At 47.0% G+C, this 21835-nt stretch overlaps 1 protein-coding gene across 2 annotated transcripts in view; it reads right to left on the reverse strand.

Annotated features, from left to right (window-relative positions):
- The window catches only part of HACE1 (HECT domain and ankyrin repeat containing E3 ubiquitin protein ligase 1), a 205960-nt gene that overhangs the window by 161314 nt on the left and 22811 nt on the right, over window positions 1–21835 (reverse strand). For both annotated transcript variants that reach the window (XM_082250000.1, XM_082249999.1), the window contains exons 4-6: window positions 20124–20228; window positions 14449–14524; window positions 13735–13866 (exon numbers count right to left, since the gene is read on the reverse strand). In XM_082250000.1, the coding sequence (XP_082106126.1) occupies window positions 13735–13866; window positions 14449–14524; window positions 20124–20228 (313 nt within the window). The remainder of the gene's footprint in view (window positions 1–13734; window positions 13867–14448; window positions 14525–20123; window positions 20229–21835) is intronic.

The raw sequence follows: 21835 nt of genomic DNA on the forward strand, positions 1-21835 counted from the left end.
TTTGGCTTGCTTTCCCTGGGCCAAGGAGGCGGCTCCGCCCCTTTACACGCCTTCCGGCGCCTCCCAATTACTCCACGAGGTGTTTGGTCACCTCAAACATGGCCGCCCCCATGCTGGAGACACGAGGCTACGCGAATATGGCGGCCTCGTGCGATCTGCAGGAAAATGGCGGCGGCCTGTGTAGGATAGCGGCGGCTTGCAAGTTAGCAGCGGCCTGCGGAAGTGCCTCGGCCTGCGGGAGGTGTCCTCGGCCTGCGGGAGGCTGTGCGGCCTGTGGAAGTGACCGGCTTTCTGGAGGGATGGCGATCTGTGGCCGCAGTAACTCAGGCATAGGCATCGGCCTGTGTACACGCTAGACAGGTAGGATACCTCTATACCTCAATAGTAATGCCTTTTAGTAGTCTGCCACTGACTTCAGTCACCCTTACAGTCATATAGTGACTTTAGATAGTCAGCTCCCAAACCAAGCCTCCTGGTTTCTATTCACAAAAATCACACTCAAATTGGGGGATCTGTGACCTGTTATAGGATAGAGGGGAGACCCAGAAACTGAGTGTCCGACCATCCCAGAGAGGGGCCCGCGTCCACCAACAAACCCGACAGGGGGAGAGGGGGAACAGTCTACTCACCATACCGGAACCAGGCGGGCGCCAACTCCTGACAGAACCCCTCTCCACCGGGGTGGGGGGGCTGTCGACCTATACGGACGCCGTGACTGTTGGTCATTGGCGTCCAGGCGAGACGTTTAACTCGCAGGGTCAGTCCCCGTCCAGTGGGACTATGTCGCGGCCGACCCAGCGCGGAGCTATGGCCTGCACGCGCTCGTAGGCTGAACTGGGGTGACCACTGGATCTCAACATCCAGCCCATCGCCCAGTTTCAGTGTACTTGCTTGAAGATCTCACAGGAACACTGGAGAAAAAAAAGCTGTCTAAAAAAAGTATTTCTAAAAAAATCCTGCCAGGACCGAAGATCCTAGCAAGGAATCTAGGTCCTTACTCCTAACTAGACAGAAAAAAACTGATTTGCTGTAGCAGGAAGTGAGAGGATATACCCTCTGGGACTGCCCCTAGGGTGTGGCCAGAACGTTTTCTTTCCTGTCTAGTCCTACTCCTGTAGAGGGCAGTATAACCCGAGTTGATATTAATCAAGGAGGACTACGTCTGTCAATGAGCGACAGAGAAAAGGGGCCTGGTCTTTGAGCAGCCAAATCCTCCGGGGCTTAAGTGGTTAATGCTGAACTGACTTGTGACTTCTTTCTGACTAAAGAAGTCCTCTTTAAGCTCCCTTAAGCACTCTTGCTGAGGTAGCTACTTGTATACTGCTGCACTGCTGAACACTTTAGGGCCCACACCGGCGCCCCCTTTTCTCTCACTTATCTTAAGGGCTTAGACACTGGCACCCCCTCCCTCTAAGCCTCCTCTACTGGTTAGCTGGCTCCCAGGTCCCTTTGACCTTCTGGAGTGGCCCCCTGTAATAGGCAGACCCCTGGGCAGTTTTGAGTACTCGCGACACTGTTTTTCCTGGAAACTTCTGCCCAGCAGCTGCACTCGGTCTGCAACAATCTGGATCCTCTTCCTGCAGCCAAGCTCCACCTTCGGTCCTCTAGGCTGACTGCCCAGGACACCCTCACCTGCTCTGACAGGAGGAGAGACAGCCGTCAGCCTCCTCCTGGGACTCTGCTTGCCTCCAAAGACCCCCGGTCACGTGCTCCCCTCAGGCTTAGATCCGATCCCAGGATGCATTGTGGAAAACTCCGCCCACTGAGACAGCTATAAACCCTGGTGTGCTATTGGCCAGGCTTCCTCCACTGTCCAATAAGAGCCCTCATTGGATACAGTGGGGAGACTCCCCAGACTCAACAGACCACACCAGGAAACACATGACAGCCTCACTAACTGAATCAGGCCCCCCTGATAAGCAGACAGGGCCACATATATGCTTTTCCTAGCACCTACCTAGGAGGGTGCTACACTTAGAATATCCAATACTGGAGCTAGGGTTTTTGTGAACACTCGTGGAGCCGTGGCTAGCCTGAAGGGCAAAGCCATGAACTGAAATTGACGGTCTTCCACTGCAAAGCGCAAAAGCCTTTAATAGGCCTGAAAGATAGGAACATGAAGGTATGCATCCTTGATGTCTATGGATGCTAGAAATTCTGTCCTTGCAGAGAGGCCATGATTGAGCGAATTGACTCCATTAAAAATGTGCGAATGTTTAAAAACTGGTTCAGAGCTTTGAGATCCAAAATAGGTCCAACGTCTCCGTTTGGATTGGGGACCAGTGCCAAAAAGAAGGATCTTCTTTTTTAGAGGATCTGCAGGTATGTTTGACTTTACAAAACAAAAATGGGGAAACACCTGAAATTCTAGTTTGTACCCCTGCGAGATTGTGGAAATAACCCAGTTAATCTGAATCATTTGCACCCAGGCCTCCGAGAACCGTAGCAGCCTTCTCCCCATCCGACTGAGTGAGGACGTCCCTTTACAGGGTAGATTTAGAGCTAGGCTTGGTAGGTCTCTGGGCCCAGGGTTTTTTCTGCCCTTGACCTGAAGGCTTGGCTCTAGATCCAGACGGCTGAGACCGTTGAAACTGTCTGGGATTAGCAGTACCGGGAATCTGAGCATTAGATACCTTTAAAGAAGGACGTTTACTTCTTTTTACTGGTAGTAGCTCACTCCATCTTTTGGATACATTTATCCAGGACGTCGCCAAATAGGCCAGCAATTTTTTTTACACGGTAATTCCTGCAGACCAGCTTTTTAGCCATAGGATTCTGTGCATATGAACTGACAAAAGAGCAAACCATGATATTTGCTGTATGGAGTCCTTAAGAGCATCTACTGCAAAACACTAGCTCTAGGTAGATCTTCCTTGAGAAGGAACAGTCCTAGATACTCATTTAAGGCGGTCTTTCAAAGACTGACAAACTCCTATAGCCGCCACTGCCGGTTTTATTGCAGACCCAGCAATAGCAAAGGAAGCTTTCAGCAAAGATTCCAATTTCTTATCAGCTGGATCTTTAAAACCTGGGCATTATCTACAGGACAAGGTACATTTCTGCTTACAGAAGAAATAGGTACACTCCCATTTTCTTGTGAACTTTTCCTCCTTAGTATACAACAAAGAAAACCTTTTAGGAGGAATAAAAATCCTATCAGGATGATCCCAATTAGTATATACTGTCTAAGGGAAAAGCCTGAGGATGTTAAGGGTGTAATGAGCCTAATGAGGAAAAAGACTACAGAAAAAAAAGACTACAGAAATCTCTAGGGGAGGTAATTTTAAATCCAGACCGGACCATTTCAGTGAGAGATTGAATAAGCTCTGTGATTGAGATGCCGAAAATGGCTCCTCAGACCCTGACTCCCCAGAAGTGGAATCCTCTGCTTGGCCTGGGGTACACTGGTTTTTACATGGTCAGTAGTTTGGTTTTATGCAGATAATAGTCTAGTATTAGAACAGGGCATAAGGAGAAAGGGTTCTAGTATAACACATGAAGGAAAGTATAATACACCTTAAGGGAAAATCTAGTACTCCCCTTGGCATTTCCTGTTCCCCAATGACCAATGAATACAATAATTACTCTAAGTCCTCCATTGGACATTTGTACAAAGTAATTTTGCTTTTAGGATCCTCTCCTCCATAACAGGCACAATTCTAAACAGGGGGGGGGGGAGAATAATAATTTCCCCCAATGGAGCCCTTTGTAAAATTGACACAGTCTGTGTTGTGCACTCCTCCAGCCACTAGGGATTCTCCCACCGACAGATGGTGTGGCTCAGGTGCGCTCCACGCTGTAGTGCATCACATGATCTGCACATCGGAGGATGGGAAAGCATTAACATGGGCTGGAATGGGGATAACTAGACAAGGAAAGAACTGTGTGCTGTTGTGTTTGTTTTCTAATTAGACAATTAAAGAAGAAGTTTTTATTGTCTTAACATATTATACATTCATGGTGTTATATGGATCCCAGGACAATGATTGTATGAAATTAGTTATTTAGTACCATATGGCTTATGTATTTCACACTGTGTGTGTTCTGAATATATCACAAACGGAACTAACTTGTATAGATTATAGATGGTATTATACATGAAACAATTGTAATTTGTCACATCTACAGGCCTGAGTTATGAACACCAGAGTTGACATATCTTAAATTAATGTATTGATTCTGTACTCACCTTATGATAGAGCACTCAGCAATCTATGCCTATACATAGTGTGGATTTTTTTCCAGCCTGGACTGTGCTTTGTCTTTTTTAATGTTAAACTCACAAACTGGATTAGAAAAGAAAACTGCCATGCATATATATATATATATATATATATATATATATTTTTTTTTTTTTTTTACATCTTTTCATGTGACAACACTGAAGAAATTACACTTTGCTACAATGTAAAGCAGTAAGTGTACAGCTTGTATAACAGTGTAAATTTGCTGTTCCCTCAAAATAACAACACACAGCCAATAATATCTAAACCTCTGGCAACAAAAGTGAGTACACCCCTAAGTAATAATGTCCAAATTGGGCCCAAAGTGTCAATATTTTGTGTAGCCACCATTATTTCCCAGCACTGTCTTAACCTTCCTGGGCATGGAGTTCACCAGAGCTTCACAGGTTGCCACTGGAGCCCTCTTCCACTCCTTCATGACAACACCAACAGAGCTGGTGGATGTTAGAGACCTTGTGCTCCTCCACCTTCTGTTTGAGGATGCCCCACAGATGCTCAAAAGGGTTTAGACCTGGAGACATGCTTGGCCAGTCCATCACCTTTACCCTCAGCTTCTTTAGCCAGGCAGTGGTTGTGTTGGAGATGTGTTTGGAGTCGTTGTCATATTCATAGTCTCCGAAGGGGGGGGGGGGGGGAATCATGCTCTGCTTCAGTATGTCACAGTACATGTTGGCATTCATGGTTCCCTCAATGAACTGTAGCTCCCCAGTGCCGGCAGCACTCATGCAGCCCCAGACCATGATACTCCCACCACCATGCTTGACTGTAGGCAAGACACACTTGTCTTTGTACTCCTCACCTGGTTGCCGCCACACACACACTTCATACCATCTGAACCAAGTAAGTTTATCTTGGTCTCATCAGACCACAGGACATGGTTCCAGTAATCCATGTCCTTAGTCTGCTTGTCTTCAGCAAACTGTTTTCTGGCTTTCTTGTGCATCAGCTTTAGAAGAGGCTTCCTTCTGGGATGACAGCCATGTAGACCAATTTGATTCAGTGTGCAGGGTTTGGTCTGAGCACTGACATGCTGACCTCCCACCCCTTAAACCTCTGCAGCAAAGCTGGTAGCACTCATATGTCTATTTCCCAAAGACAACCTCTGGATATGACACTGAGCAAGTGCACTCAACTTCTTTGGTCGACCATGTTGAGGCCTGTTCTGGGTGGAACCTGTCCTGTTAAACCTCTGTATGGTCTTGTCTACCGTGCTGCAGCTCAGTTTCAGGGTCTTGGCAATCTTCATATAGCCTAGGCCATCTTTATGTAGAGCAACAATTCTTTTTTTCAGATCCTTCTTAAGTTCTTTGCCATGAGGTGCCATGTTGAACTTCCAGTGACCAGTATGAGAGAGTGAGAGCGATAACACCAAATTTAACACTTTTCCCCATTCACACCTGAGACCTTGTAACACTAAGGAGTCACATGACACTGGGGAGGGAACATAGCTAATTGGGCCCAATTTTGACATTTTTCACTTAGGGATGTACTCACTTTTGTTGCCAGCGGTTTAGACAGAAATGGCTGTGTGTTGAGTTAGTTTGAGGGGACAGCAAATTTACACTGTTATATAAGCTGTACACTCACTACTTTACATTGTAGCAAATTTTTATTTCTTCAGTGTTGTCACATGAAAAGGTATAATAAAATATTTACAAAAATGTGAGGGGTGTATTCACTTTTGGGAGATACTATTTTATATATATCTATAAAAAATTTAGCAGAGGCCCTATAGAATAAAGTGGTGGGTGTTGCCATTTTTTTACGTCACACAGTATTTGCACAGATGGTCACAGAGTGCCTGCACCTATTCTCGGAGGAAAAAAAGTCTGTGTGTGTGTGTGTATATATATATATATATATATATATATATATATATATATATACATACATATACACACACATACATACAAACACACACACACACACACACACACACACATACATACATACATATAACATACACAATATATATATATATATATATACATACACATATATACAGACAGGGCTTTTTTTCTCCGAGAATAGGTGCAGGCACTCCCTTCTTCTGAGTCACCCCTTGTCTCCACTCCCTACCCACCTCAGAGAGCTGTCCTTTGGTTTCACCCTCTGCCCACCTCCCAGTAACCCCCCCCCCCCTTTTAGAGAATACAGAACCAAGTATCATGTTGTGGTTCTAGGTAATTTGTATAGATGTATAGAATTTGTCAATAACTAGAAAAGCAGTAAGATAGATCCACTGGAATCAGCAACAATAGACCCCCCCCAACAATAGATCCCCCCAGCAGCAATACATTGTCCCCTGCAACAATAGAAAAAACAGTAAAATAGATCTCCTGCAATCAACAATAGACCCCCCAACATCAATAGCCCCCCAGCAACAATAAATCCTCCCCTGCAAAAATCTCCCCCCCTGCCCAATAAATCCTCCCCTGCAACAATAGACCCCCCCACCCCAACAACAAAACAACAATAGCCCCCCAGCAACAACAGTTCCCCTAAGTAACACTAAATCCTCCACTGCAAAAAAAGCCTCACCCACAACAAAATGCCCGCCAACAACAATAGATTTACCCCAGCAACAATAGATCCCCCAGCAGCCAGCATCAATAGGCCCTTCAGGTCACCCCACCGGCCCCAGCACCCCTTTGCCATCGCAATACATTCAGACTGAAGGTTCCCCCGCGTTCCCGCTAAAAAAAAAGCCCTGTGTATATATATATATATTATATATGGATTAAATATTCTGTCTTGGTTGTGTTTACCAGTTGTAAATGTAAGGGGTCGACCTGTCCAGTAGCGGCGCCCGCACTCTGTCATAAGGGGGTTTCTAGCAATAGCCTTTTTGGCTCTGAAGAGGATAATCCTCAAAACGCATCAGCCAACCTATTGGATCTTCATTTTCTGTGACATGAGTTGACAATTTATGGATGATATTATGCTGGATTTGTGATGAGCTTTTATTTAATAGTAAATGTGTGAGTATAATACTTTACACTTTTTATTTGAATAAATATTTGGTCGTGAGATAAATGACTCGGTCGGTGCACCCTGTGTCTCTTGTGTGGTATCATTTAGGCTCCTTTCACACAGTAAGTCCGTCAAACAGACTCCGCTTTTCTCAGCGGGGGATGGATCCGCCGATCCCCCGCTGAGCAGGAGAATGACAGCTGTTCTTCGCACTGTGTGCGGAGACACAGCTGTCACAGCCCCATAGATCTCTATGGGGGAATCGGATGAGAACGGACCGTCTGTCCGTTCTCATCCGATCCGATTCGCTGGACGGATGGAAAAAATGGATTTTTGTAAAATCTTACCGTAAAATCCTTTTCTCTTAGCTCATTGACAGACGTAGTCCTCGGTGATACACCACTTTCGGGTTATGTTGCCTCCACAGGAGCAGGACTAGACAGGAAATTAAAAAGCTCTGGCCACACCCTAGGGGCAGTCCCAGAGGGTATATCCTCTCTCTCTCTGCCTCAGCAAATCAGTTATGTGAAAAAGCAGTCTTTAGAGATTTTAACCCAACCCAACTCAAAAACAGAGGGGTGGGGACTACGTCTGTCAATGAGCTAAGAGAAAAGGATTTTACGGTAAGATTTTACAAAAATCCATTTTTCTCTAGCGCTCATTGACAGACGTAGTCCTCGGTGATACACCACCTTCGGGACGTCCCAGAGCAGTATCACAAATGAGGGGTGGGAAAATGGAAATCAAATCCCAATCTAGAAGGCCCAACCGGTGCCAACTAGAAGTTTACAATGCTCATCCTTAATGATGAGACTCAACAAAAAAGAGAAAAATTTTTTTTTTTTTTTTTCAAACAGAAAAAAACCCTCGAGGTAGACCACCGCTCTCCTCAAATTGCGGCCTGCAAAACCTTGCGGCCAAATGAGGCATCCGCCGATGCCGTCACATCAATTTTATAGAATTTTGTAAAGGTATGTACCGACGACCAGGTGGCCGCCTTACATACCTGGACCACTGACGCCTGATGGCGAAAGGCCCAGGAAGTACTGAGCGCTCAAGTGGAGTGCGCCCTAACAGGGAACGGAGGACTCTGACCCTTAATAGAATAAGCCTGTACCACCGTTTGTCTAATCCATTTGGCAATGGTCGCGGCAGATGCAGGCAAACCCTTTCTGGGGCCATCCGTGATCACAAAAAGTGAATCCGTCTTACGGAATGATTCCGTAGCTTTCAGGTATACCCTGATTGCCCGAACCACATCTAAGGAATGCAACGCATGTTCCCGATGATGCTTGGGCTGAGGACACAAGGAAGGTAGTACAATATCTTCATTCAGATGAAAATCTGAAACCACCTTAGGAAGAAAAGATGGCTTAGGATGAAGTACTACCTTATCCCTATGAATCACTAGGTATGGGGACTGGCATGATAATGCAGCCAGTTCTGACACCCTGCGAGCAGAAGTAATAGCCACCAAGAAGGCCACCTTCTGGGATAAAGTAAGCAAGGGAATCTCCCTGATGTTTTCAAAGGGAGGTTTCTGTAGAACCGACAAAACCAAATTAAGATCCCAGGGCGGTAAGGGCGCGCGGACTGGAGGAGCCAGGTGCCGCACCCCCTGGATGAAATTCCGCACCAAGGACTTGGTAGCTAAAGGTTTCTGAAAGAAGATTGCTAATGCTGAAACTTGACCCTTGATGGTGCTCAAGGCTAGCTTCTGCTCAACCCCTTGTTGCAAAAAGGCCAATATTCGAGTCACCGAATAGGTACGTGGAGGAAATCCTAAAGATTCGCACCACGCAATATAAGTCTTCCATGTGTGATAATAGACCTTGCTGAAAGTCGCTTTCCTTGCTTTAATAAGGGTAGGAATGACTGAAGTAGACAAACCTCTGTCCTTCAGTACTTGGGTCTCAATGGCCAGGCCATTAAACCCAGCGACTGTAAAGCATGATGGTAAATTGGTCCTTGAGACCACAGACACTCCCTGAGACGAAGTTCCCACGGAACGTCTGCGACTAGCATGTCCAAGTCGGCCAGGCCGGCTTGAGGAGGCCAGCCTAGAATTTCTAGGACCACTGGCGCTGATAGAATCTGAACCAGGCGTCCCTAGAGGTATCTGGCCCCGACCATCCGAGAAAGTCTGGTCGTTTTCTGTTCCCACACATTTATCAGATACCTGATTGTTATCAGGAAGGGTGATCTTTTCTGGTTGAACCTCAGGGACCGAAGTCACCCGACTAGAGGCTACTTGGCCTATCTGGTCAACCAGATCCGATTCCTGTGAGGTATAGGGACTAATCTTAGGAAAAGGTAAAGGAAAAGATCTATTCAGGGAACGGTAACTACCGCTTCCTGTAGTACTTAAATGTTGGAAGGGAAGAATCGCACAGGTAGTAGTGGTTGAAGCTCGATCTAATGTCCTGAATACCGGTGAAAACGTCCCCCCACCCTGAAACCGGGTGGGGGCGCACCTTCAGGCTGTGTACTCCTTTGCTTCGGGTTTGGCTGGGTTGGTCCTCTGCTTGTCCGACCAGCCCTTCTTGAACCCTCCTGGAGGAGTCTTGCCTTTCCCGCTAGTACCAGCCGGGCACCCTTTATGGGCGGTAAAGAAAGGTCCTCGCTTGTTGCGAGGTCCCTTAGCTTTAGCAGCCTGTGGCAAAAAAGTGCTCTTGCCCCCAGTGGCATCCTTGATGATTTCATCTAGGTTGGCCCCAAATAGACGATTCCCCTGAAAAGGGAGATTTGTCAAGGTCTTTTTGGAACCTAGGTCAGCTGACCAGCATTTTAACCACAGCACACGTCTGAGGATCACCGCTGACATAGATGCATGCCCTAATAAGGGAGTAGTGTCCAAGGCTGCGTCACAGATAAACTGTAGCCCTTGTATAATCTGTTCCATCAAATCAGATGTCTCCTGGGGAATATCTTTTCCCCTAAGGTCTTGGCGTACCATTTTCGCCCATTCCGTAAGTGTCTGGGAAACTAGACCAATAACAATTACTGGTCTAAATGCTGACCCTATCAGAGAGAAGATGGTGCGGGACTCTGCTTCCATCTTTCGATCCACCGGATCCTTAAAGGACGAAGTGTCCTCCACTGGGATAACCGTGGCTTTATTCAGCCTGGAAATAGGTGGATCCACCACTGGTGGTACCGTCCATTTCTTAATGATGGATTCCTCAAATGGAGAGCGTCTAGCAATACGCTTGGAAATAGTAAAGGTACGTTTAGAATGCTCCCATTCTCCTTTAATCTGATTACCGAAACATTTGGGTACAGGAAAAACCTTCACCGTTTTGATGGGCTTATTAGTACCAAAAGGAATCTCTGTTTCAGTTGCCTCTGCCGGTAAAGCCTCAAGTTTTAAGGTTTCCTGCACTGCCACAACTAGTGCGTCCACCAATGCTTCTTCCTGAATTATAGCAGGAGAAGAAGCGTCCTCCTCACTGTCTGAGGGGGCTTTACCTGGGATAACAGCCTTTGCAGAGGAACCTGCAACTGCAGTGACCATCTCTGAATCTGAGTCAGAGGTGTCAGATAATATAGGGGTAGGCGGGGGTCGCTTCCTTGACCCCCGTCCCTGACAGGCCGCCTCCACCCGAGCCACCATAGACTCCAAAATTGCTGTAAATGACTCTACACTCTGTGCACCGGCGGGTCCCGTGGCCCCCTCGAGGGAAACAGGTGGGGGAATATGTGTGGCAGGGTCCATGATAATTCCAGTCACTTCCTGGATAATATAATTCAAAAATAAAAAACTTTTTTTTTTTTTTTTTTTTTCAGACCCCCAGCGCCACAAAAAGCCCCTTAGTGTTACCTGCTAGGGATCCCTATCGATCGAGAGAGAGAGAGAGATAGACCCCCAGGCTCACCACTTGATGCTCAGAGTTTAACTGCAACAGGTTACAGCGCTGTCTTGACAAACAGGAAGTCTTTTGGCTGGCTGCCCAGGAAGAAAGGAGGCGGCTCCGCCCCTCTGCACGCCTTCCGGCGCCTCCCCTAGCTCCACGAGGTGTTTGGATCACCTCAAACATGGCCGCCCCCATGCTGGAGACACGAGGCTACGCCAAAATGGCGGCTCGTGCGATCCAGCAAAAAAAATGGCGGCGGCCTGTACTGAATAGCGGTGTGCTGCAGGGCACACAACACTCTCTCTGCATGGGGATTTGGCGTGGTTGGCGGTACCGGCCCTGGCGGACCGCATGGCTGTTCGGGAGGCCTGCTAATAGCTGGAGATCTGATTAGGAAGGCAGTCTACATGTCCGTGGCTTCTGACTGGTAGGTAGCTTATTCTTATCACCGTAAGATTCCCAGAATGCCACAGATTATAATCTTTTTAACATGTATACAATTAGATTGTTAGCTCCCAAACCAAGCCTCCTGGCTTTTTGCACATAAAATCACACTCAAAGTAGGAGGATCTGTGTCATTTATAGGATAGAGAGGGACTCTATCTTACCATACAGAGAGGGCCCCGCGTTCACCACAAGACCCGTCAGGGGAAAAGGGGGAACATACTACTCACCATACCGGAACCAGGCGGGCACCAACTCCTGACAGTACCCCTCTCCACCGGGGCGGGAGGGCTGTCGACCGATATGGACGCCGTGACTCATGGTCTTTGGCGTTTCAGCGAGACGTTTAACTCGCGGGGTCAGTCCTTTAATGGGACTTTGTCGCGGCCGACCCAGCGCGGAGCTATGGCCTGCACGCGCTCGTAGGCTGAACTGGGGTGACCACCGGATCTCAACATCCAGCCCGTCGCCCAGTTCAGCTTTCTTGCTTGAAGATCTCACAGGAACACTGGAGAAAAAAAGCTGTCTAAAAAATCCTTTAAGAAAAAAATTTTGCCAGGACCTAAGATCCCAGCAAGGTATCTAGGTCCTTACTCCTAACTAGACAGAAAATAACTGATTTGCTGAGGCAGAGAGAGAGAGGATATACCCTCTGGGACTGCCCCTAGGGTGTGGCCAGAGCTTTTTAATTTCCTGTCTAGTCCTGCTCCTGTGGAGGCAACATAACCCGAAGGTGGTGTATCACCGAGGACTACGTCTGTCAATGAGCGCTAGAGAAATAGGGTTTCCGTCCGTCCAGATTTGACGGATCGGATGTCAGCGGACATGTCTCCGCTGCCATCCGATGCCCCATAGAGATGCATGGGGGGGACCGTTTAGATCCGCCAAAAAAACAGACAGGAGGATCTGAATGGTCCGCCTGTGTGAAAGCTTAAAGTGCATCTGATTAACCCCAAATAAGGTTCAGATGTTCTTGTAGGTCTTTCCCGACATTTTTAGTCGCATCTTACAGCAAAAGCCATGGTCCGCAGAGCGCTTCCATTGCATCAGAGGGATCTCACTGTTAAAAGGCATCAGTCAGGAGAAGGGTACAAAAGAATTTCCAGGGCATTAGATATACCATGGAACACAGTGAAGGCAATCATCATAAAGAGGAGAAAATATAGCACAACAGCGACATTGCCAAGACCTGGACATCATCCCAAAATTGCTGAAAAGACGAGAAGAAAACTTGTCTGCGAGGTTGCCAAGAGGCCTACAGCAAGATTAAAAGGAGCTTCAGAAATATCTGGCAAGTACTGGCTGTGTGGTACATGTGACAACAATCTCCTTTATTCTTCATATGTCTGGGCTATGGGGTAGAGTGGCAAGAAGGAAGCCTTTTCTTACGAAGAACAAACATCCAAGCCTGGCTAAATTTTGCAAAAACACATCTGAAGTCTCCCAAAAGCATGTGGGAAAATGTGTTGTGGCCAAGATGAAACCAAGGTTGAACTTTTTGGCCATAATTTCAAAAGATATGTTTGGCGCAAAAACGACACTGCACATCATCAAAAGAACACCATACCCACAGTGAAGTACGGTGGTGGCAGCATCATGCTTTGAGGCTGTTTTTCTTCAGATGGAATAGGGGGCCACAGTCAATATTGGCACAAAACCTTCAGGCTTCTGCTAGAAAGCTGAACGACTCAAAGCATACATCCAAATCAACAAAGGACTGGATTCACCAGAAGATTAAAGTTTAGAAATGGCCCAGCCAGAGCCCAGATCTGAATCAAATTGAAAACCTGTGTGGTGATCTGAAGAGGGCTGTTCACAGGAGATGCCCTCGCAATCTGACAGATTTGGAGTGTTTTTGCAAAGAAGAGTGGGCAAATTTTGCCAACTCAAGGTGTGCCATGCTGATAGACTCATAACCAAAAATACTGAGTGCTGTAATAAAATCAAAAGGTGCTTCAACAAAGTATTAGTTTAAGGGTGTGCACACTTATGCAACCATATTATTTTAGTTTTCCTTGTTGTTTAACTGAGTTGTAGTTTATAGGTCACATTAAAAAGGTAAAAAAAGTTCTGACATTTATATTAGTCTCATTTTTTACATCACAGAAACCTGACATTTTATTAGGGGTGTGTGTACTTTTTATATCCACTGTACATGTTAGAAAAGGTGAACTTATAATTAAATAAAAAAATAAAAACAAATTGGGGAAAACACTTACAGTTTTGTGTCCATTCTGGCATGCCACATGTAGTGCTGTTTGTCCCATTGCATCTTCCACGTCTACATTGCTGACATGTTGTACAAGGTCGTGAAGAAGCTCTGTTCGCCCATTTACTGCTAACCAGTGAATCTTAAATAAATAAAAGAGATGCTTTTACTTAAGAAAAACAGACTGCTGACATGCCCATTTTCTTTAATAGTTGCCTTGAGATCACTTATAAAGACAATCTGTTAGAAGTGAACCACTAAGGCTGCCATTGTTAGCCTCCCCTTAAAATACCAGTTGTCTAGCTGTCATACTGACTCTTGTGCTTCAGCAGTTTCAATCCCTAACCTGAAACAGAGTGCAGAGAAAGGAGTTTCTCTAACCTGTTCTGCCACTTGCTTTGAGTTAGGGCCTTAAAATTATGAAGCCAGCGCATCAGCATAACAGCCAGGTAACCAGCATTTTCAGTGATAGAAAGCACAATATTTCTCCAATTAAAGGCTTATTTTAAAGCCTATGCTAGCCTCCATGGGGCAGATTTACCCTCATTTCTGTCCTTGTCCCACCTGACAAGAAACTCCTTACTACTACTTTAATAGAAACCAAAAAAGGAAGACTGATTTGCTGAGCTTCAAAATAATGATTTTCAAACACTCTAAATAACTTTCCTGGGGTCTAAGGAAAAGTAGCTAATCACATATTAGGCCACAAAAAATAAATACTTACAGCAGTAAGTCCTTCATTATTGCAAATGTTGACATCTGCATTGTATTCTAGGAGTTTGCTCATGCATTTCTTCTGCCTGTCAAAAAATAAATAAGAATTTTAAGATGTTCTATTGATGTAATGATTAGTTATATTATTGTGTGAAATCCCCATGCATATTTGTATCGAAGAAAATAAAACTCTTTGTACCAAAAGTTTTTAAAAAATGCTTTACAGCAGAATTTTGAACAACAAACAAACGGTAGAAACTGGGTGGTTCCAGCATGTCACCCAGTTTCCATCATGGGCATTATAATGGGATTTTTGACTTACCATAAAATCCATTTCTCTGATTTTCACTGACAGACACAGCTCCTGATCTTCTTAACCATTGGGTTATTCTGCCCCCAACAGGAGCAGAACACTAGGCAGAGAAAAAGTCTGGCTACGCCTATGGGCAGTCCCAGTGGGTATACTCCCTCTCTCTGCTATAGGGTACTCAGTTTTGTTAAAAGCAGTGTCAGAAGAATTACAACTTCACAGAGGGGTGGGTGCTGTGTCCGTCAATGAACATCAGAGAAATAGATTTTATGGTAAGTCATACATCCCATTTTCTCTGTTGTTCATTGACCGACACAGCTTCTGATCTTCTTAACCATTGGGACGTCCCAAAGCAGTGTTAAACATGAGGGATGGGAAGAGCGAAAAAAAATTCCCAAGGCTAACTATAGCCAACCAGGTAAACAGGAGCTCACCTGAAAAAAACAATACACCCTCAAAGAGGACCAGTCCTTCCTAAACAGCAGCCTGCAAAACCTTGCAGTCAAAGGAAGTATTCGCAGATGCCAACACATCCACTTTATAGAACTTTGTGAAAGTATGCACCGACGACCAGTTGGCCGCCTTGCAAACCTGTGTCACTGATGCCTGCTGACAGAAGACCCAGGAGGCACTGAGTGCCTGAGTAGAGTGTGCTTTGACAGGGAAAGCAGGAACCTGACCCTTGATGGAATAGGCCTGAATCACCGTCTGTGTGAACCATCTGGAAATGGTCGCAGAGGAAGCCGACAATCTTTTCCAAGGCCCATCAGACTCACTATTTGTGCTTACGGATTTCCTAAAGCACTCCGTAGCTACCATGGATACCCTAAATCGACCAAACAACATCCAAAGCATGCAAAGCAATTTCCTTCAGAGGTTTTGGCTGGGACACAGGGAAGGCAACATAATGTTTTCATTCAAATGATAATCAGACAACCTGAGGATGGAACATCAGACGGGGCGAAGAACCAGCTCATCTCTGTGAACCACCAAGTAACGTGAACGACAGGGTAATGCCGCCAATTCCAACACCCTGCGCGCAGGGGTGAAAGTCACCAAAACGGCCACCTTCTGGGACAGCGTAAGCAGGGAGGCTTCTGGAGGACAGAGCACCAAATTGAGGTCCCAAGGCGGCATCAGAGACCGCACTGGAGGTGTCAAGTGCCTAACTCCCTGAAGGAAATTACGCCCCAAGGAATGTGGCCAAGGGCTGTTGAGAAAAGAACTCTAACGCCGACACCTGACCCTTGATGGTACTCATGGCCAGTTTCTGCTCAACCCCCTGTTGAAGTAAGTTCAAGATCCCAGCCACCGAAAAAAAGAGTGAGGATGAACCCCAAGAGACACTATGCAATGTACGTCTTCCACGTACGATGGTAGATCTTCCTTTAAGTAGATTTCCTAGCTTTAAACAGTGTTGGAATCACCGACTCAGACAAAACTCTATCCATCAGCACCTGGCGTTCAACAGCCAAGCTGTCAAAGCCAGCGACTGTAAAGCAGGATGGAAGATTGGTCCTTGGGACAGCAGATCCTCCCTGAGAGGAAGCTTCCAAGGAACGTCAGTGACCAGCCGCACCAGATCTGTGAACCAAGACCGGCGAGACCAGTCTGGGGCCTCTAAGATATAATCCCTTCTGCCTCGATCCTCTGTAGAAGTCTTGGCAGAAGCTTGAGAGGAGGGGAGGCATAAATCAGATAATACTGACCCCACAGGGCCACCAGTGCATTAGTCAGAGGATCCCATGACCGGGCCACAAACCTCTGCACCTTTCTTTTGAGTGGAGACGCCAACAGATCCACCTCGGGGATGCCCCAACGGAGACACAACTGATGAAACACCTCCAGATGAAGGGACCACTCCCCTTGGTCCAACGCCTGCTGACTGAGATAATTCGCCTGCCAGTTTTCCACCCTGAGAGAAGGCTGGAAGGAACTGTTCTGCCCACCTTAGAAGGCCGGCTACCTCCAGAGCTGCCAGGACACTTATTGTGCCCCCCTGGTGATTGACATAAACCACAGCCCTGGCATTGTCCGATTGAATGCACACTGGACATCCCAGAAGATGACCCGTCCAATGTTCCAGGCACAGTCTGATCGCTCAGAGTACCAAGACACTGATTGGTAGTCTGGACTATTCCAGAGTCCAGACCCCCGAGCAGAAATTTTGCTGAGGAAGCCTCCACAGCCAGGCAGGCTGGCATACGTGGTGACCACTGTCCAATACAAGAGGAGAAAGGATTTGCCCAGCCGAAGCACGAAGCCACCATATCAGGGACTCTTTCGTTCCCCAACTCAGCCCGATCGGATTGTTCAGAGATAGCAGATTTTAGTCCCATTTAGCCAGAGTCTCCCTTGCAGGGACCTCGTATGGAACTGTGCAAACAGAACCACCTTGAAGGTAGACACTATAAGGCCCAGCATCTGCATGCAAGTCCGGAGGAATTACCATCTGCTGTACAGCAGGAGTTGAATTACCGCCTGCAGTTTCTGGAGTTTGTCCAGAGGAAAGAGCACTCTGGCTAAGGCAGAGTCTAGAGTCAGACCCAGATAGTCCAGCTTTGTGGACGGAACCAGAGCAGACTTCTGAAAATTCAGATTCCACCCTCAAGCTCTCATGGTGATTCCCAGGTTTTCCACCAGAGCAGTAGGAAACTCTGCTCGCAGAAGGAGGTCATCCAAGTAGCCCAGTAACGCGATCTCCCATCGGCGTAACAATGCTAGCACCGGGGATAACACTTTCGAGAAGACCCGAACAACAGAAGCAAGACCAAAGGGTAACGCCACAAACTGATAATGCTCCTCTCCCGTGGCAAAACGGAGGAAGCGCTGGAGACTGACACATATTGGAATATGAAGGTAAGCATCCTTGATGTCGATGGAGGCAAGAAAAATCCCCCTGATGCAGGGAAGAAATCACTGTGCGAACGGACTCCATTCTGAACTGCTGCAGCCGCACAAAGCAGTTCAGCGCCTTGAGATCCAGAATTGGACGCACCTTGCCTTCTTTCCTGGAGACTGTAAACAGGTTTGAGTAAAAACCCCTGAAAATGTTCCAAAGTCGGAACCGGGACCATCATCCTTTAAAGCAAAATGTCTTGCACCGCCCCAAAAAGAGCCTGCAAGTGGACTGGAGACAGTTGCATGTTGGAAGGAAGAACCTTGTAGCAGGACCAAATGACCTCGTAGACCAACCTGATTTGTACCAGGGGAGTCCACAGGTCTGGGAACCAGGGTGGACATCCCCCATTTCAGATATGCGTGAGGGCGCACTTTCATGCTGAAGGGGCCTTGTCCACGAGTCTGGAGAAGCCCGCTCTTGACTTGCCAGACCAAGTTCGATTGGATCCTCCAGAAGAGTCCCCGAAGGGCTCTGATCCCATGTCAGTCGACCATGAGGAAGGAAAAAACTTCTTATGAGCCGAGAAGGAGGGCCCACGTCCACAACGAGGGTCCTTGCCCTTAGTAGCCTGCAAAAGAAAGGTACTCTTACCCCCTATGAGACTTTTAAAGATGTCACCCAGGGTAGCACCAAACAGGCGATCACCTTGAAAGGAAAGATCAGTCAAGGCCTTTTAGAAGTCTGGTCCACAGACCAGCAAAAGACACGTGGAAGGACGACTGCCGAAACAGAGAGCCGAACCCCTAGGGGAGCCGCATCCAAAGAGACATCACAGATAAACTGCAGCCCCAGGACCAGCTGGTCCGCTAGTTGAGCAAAGGCAGGGGGGAGCTACTTCCCCTCCAGGTCACGGTGCAAAAGTCTAGCCTATTCGGCCAGAGTCTGCAACACCAGGGCAATGGTGAATATTGGCCTCAGTGCTGAACCAGCCAGGGTGTACATATTGTTGGCCACAGCCTCCGTCTTCCAGTCAGCCAGGTTCTTAAAGGTCAGGGACTCTTCAACCAGGATCATGGTTGCTTTGTTCAATCCAGAAACCAGAGGGTCCACTACCGGTGGAACAGTCCACTTCTTAAGAAGGGACTCCTCATAGGGGTATCGCCTAGCAAAATCGCTTAAGGACTCCAAGGGGAGGCTTTGGTCATTCCCAATATTTAATGACAATTCTGTCAAAATAGGAGGTGATAGGGAACACCTTTTCCACTCTGGATGGCTTGTGAATGCCAAGGGGAACCTTCGATTCCGCCGCAGATGCGTCCTCCATCTTTAAGGTCCCATGCACAGCTACAATCAGTGCGTCCACCAGCGCCTTTTCATACGCGGTTGCAGAAGTGGAGGAATCCTCCACTATCTGAGGATTCAGGGCGCATGGTCGTAGACCCAGCAGGGTGACCCACGTCCAAGGGGGGCCAAATCAGATTCAGGATCTGATGAGGCAGGGGAAGGCGGGGGGCCCTTTTTGGCAGCCTGTCACCCAAAAGCTACCTCCACCCGGGACACCAAGGACTCCAGGACCGCTGTCAGTGCATCGATGAATGGATGGGACCCCGGTGGCCTCAGGAAACGGGACAGGCAGGAAGGGGGGGCCCCTGGCAGGAGCCCCCACCATGTACAACCCCCCCCCCACAGCAGATTGCCCAGTCTTCCAGCAGCGCACCTTCCCCCCCACCCCCATTGCCAGCACAGCGCCCTGCCCCCAATCCAAGTGGTGGACCAGGCCTCCACACATCCCCAGCATCAGTGAAGGTGGGGGGTGGATGGGAGGGTGAGATGGCCCACAGGGACCACCAGACCAATGAGGGGGGTGCCTAACGGGAAGGAGGTGAACCCAGGAGTTCGACCACCCCATGGAGGGGCCCACTTCCTCTCCCCAAAAACCCTCCAAGGGGAGAGGGAGGGCAGTCACTTACCATACCAAAAACCAGGCGAGCACTGCTCCAGACAAACTCCTCTCCATCCAAATGGGGGGGCTGTCGGCCAGGAGGAACACTGCGACTCGAGCCGAGACACGATTGTATGCAACCTCGTGGGGCTTTTAACTCGTAGGCCAGCCCCCATCCATGGGGCTATGTCGTGGCCGACCTAGCGCGGAGCTGAGGTCTGCACGTGCTCACTGGCCACACTGGGGTGACCACTGGATCTAGATTATCCAGCCTATTGCCCAGTCCGGCAGTTGATTGTAGATCTCTCAGGAAGAAAACTTCTATCTAAAAAGAAAAAAAAGCCAGGACCAGAGATCCCAGCAAGGAACTAGGTCCCTACTCCTGACTAGGCAGAAAAAAACTGAGTACCTATAGCAGAGAGAGGGAGTATACCCCCTGGGACTGCCCACAGGCAAAGCCAGACACGTTTTCTGCCTAGTGTCCTACTCCTGTAGGGGGCAGTAAAACCCAATGGTTAAGATCAGGAGCGGTGTCCATCAATGAACGAAAGAGAAAAAATATTTGCCTGTTCCTAAATTGTAAAAGCATACCCATTGCGAGCAGCCAAATGAAGAGGCGTGCATCCCGAAATATCCTGATAATTTGGACTGGCACCTCTCTTTAATAGCAGAACCAAGCACTCCACTGATCCACAGCTACAGAAAAAAGAAAAAAAGACAAAATATTAAAAACACAAAAAGTATAAAAAGGATCTTAAAAAAAAAAAAAAAAAAGGTCAAAATGATAGACAACAGAATCATGCTACCAAAAAGCTATGTTACACAAAATATTTTTACTGCGCAAAGATATGAAGATACACTCAAAGTATAAAATTCACGTAATTGTGCTGAATAAACATTTAGAGCAATAATTCTCAGGATGAGAATTGCTGGCTTCAATAGAGAGGTCTCCAAGATTTTTCATGTCAATAGTTTTTCAGTTTAGATGGTTTCATTATTCTTTGTTATCTTTGCTTAAATGCATGGTAAAATGTATGTAGCAGTTCAATGCAAAAACAGCTTTTTCACTGATATGATGTGCAAGATAGGCATGGCCTAGGTGTCCCATCTGCAAGAGACTAGTGAAAACTGGATAGGTTTTGTTCCTGACTCTTGCGGCCCTTGAGGGGTGATGGCATGAACAACTACAATAAGTACTGGAAATATCATTTGGTAACCTTCTTTCGACTTTCTTTCTAGTCTTGCATAGAACGGGCGAAAACATTTACTAGCAAAACTTGTCACACTAGCGAAAGGTTTGCCATAAAATCAAGGAAGAGCACGTACCTGTTTTGTATGCGTCATTCCTCCCCTAGCTTGGGTATTGAGGTGTTGCTTCCTTGCTGTGAAAAACGCGGCAAAACCTAAGACACTTGCGGGAGAGCAAAGCCTTACTCCTTCAGTCAGCGAGGGGGCGTGACACATTCAAGCAGGGTCCTGTTAAGTAATAGTGCTGCTGGGGACATGGCCTTTTTACCATGTTGCATTGCTACATTAAAACTGAACCATTTGCTTTTTCTCTCTACACAGCGAGGTTACTATTCAGTTATAGAACATTCCTGAGCAGCCAGTTGCTAGATCCAAGTACTGTCAAGTAGGAGGCAGGGAGTATGCTTTAAGGTGGCCATATATGGATCGAAATCCTGCCGGCTCAATAGGGACTGGCAGATCTTCGATCCATGTATTGCCGTACCTGTTCCTGAGAAGTCGATCGGTCAACTACTCATGAACAAACAAAAAATATGTTTGTTCAAAATTTCGTTGCAATTAGTGCTGCAGAACTGATCTTTGTATTCTGATGGCCGGGAGGAGGAGGAGACTGACAATGCTGCTGTCCAAAGGTGTAGGCTTTACCACCTAATTCAGAGTGTAGGCACCCTAATATAGGTGTGCTACTGGCCAGATCCCCAAGTAAAAAAAAAAAAAACAGAGAAAAACAAATCCAGCCAATACATATAATAATGATTGGTTAGCTGCAATATATACAAGTTTTGGTTACGGGTTTAATACCACTTTAATGCCTCATTTACACTTGCATATGGAGCTGACCACAATTTCCAGTAGACTCCTTGTGGTTTCCTGCCCACGGTTGCGGTGTCCAAAACCCTATTCAAAGCAATAGGAGACTGGCGAATGATTGGCCCTAAACTTGCAGACTTGCTTTGATTTGCACTTCCCACCCGCAGCGGTTAGCAGGAAAACCCACTGAGTCTCCAATGGGAAATTATAGTCAGCCCAATGCGCTTGTATAAATGGGACCGTAC

The sequence above is a fragment of the Pelophylax lessonae genome (genome assembly GCF_965119305.1).
Source record: "Pelophylax lessonae genome assembly, chromosome: 3".
Lineage (NCBI taxonomy): Eukaryota > Metazoa > Chordata > Amphibia > Anura > Ranidae > Pelophylax > Pelophylax lessonae.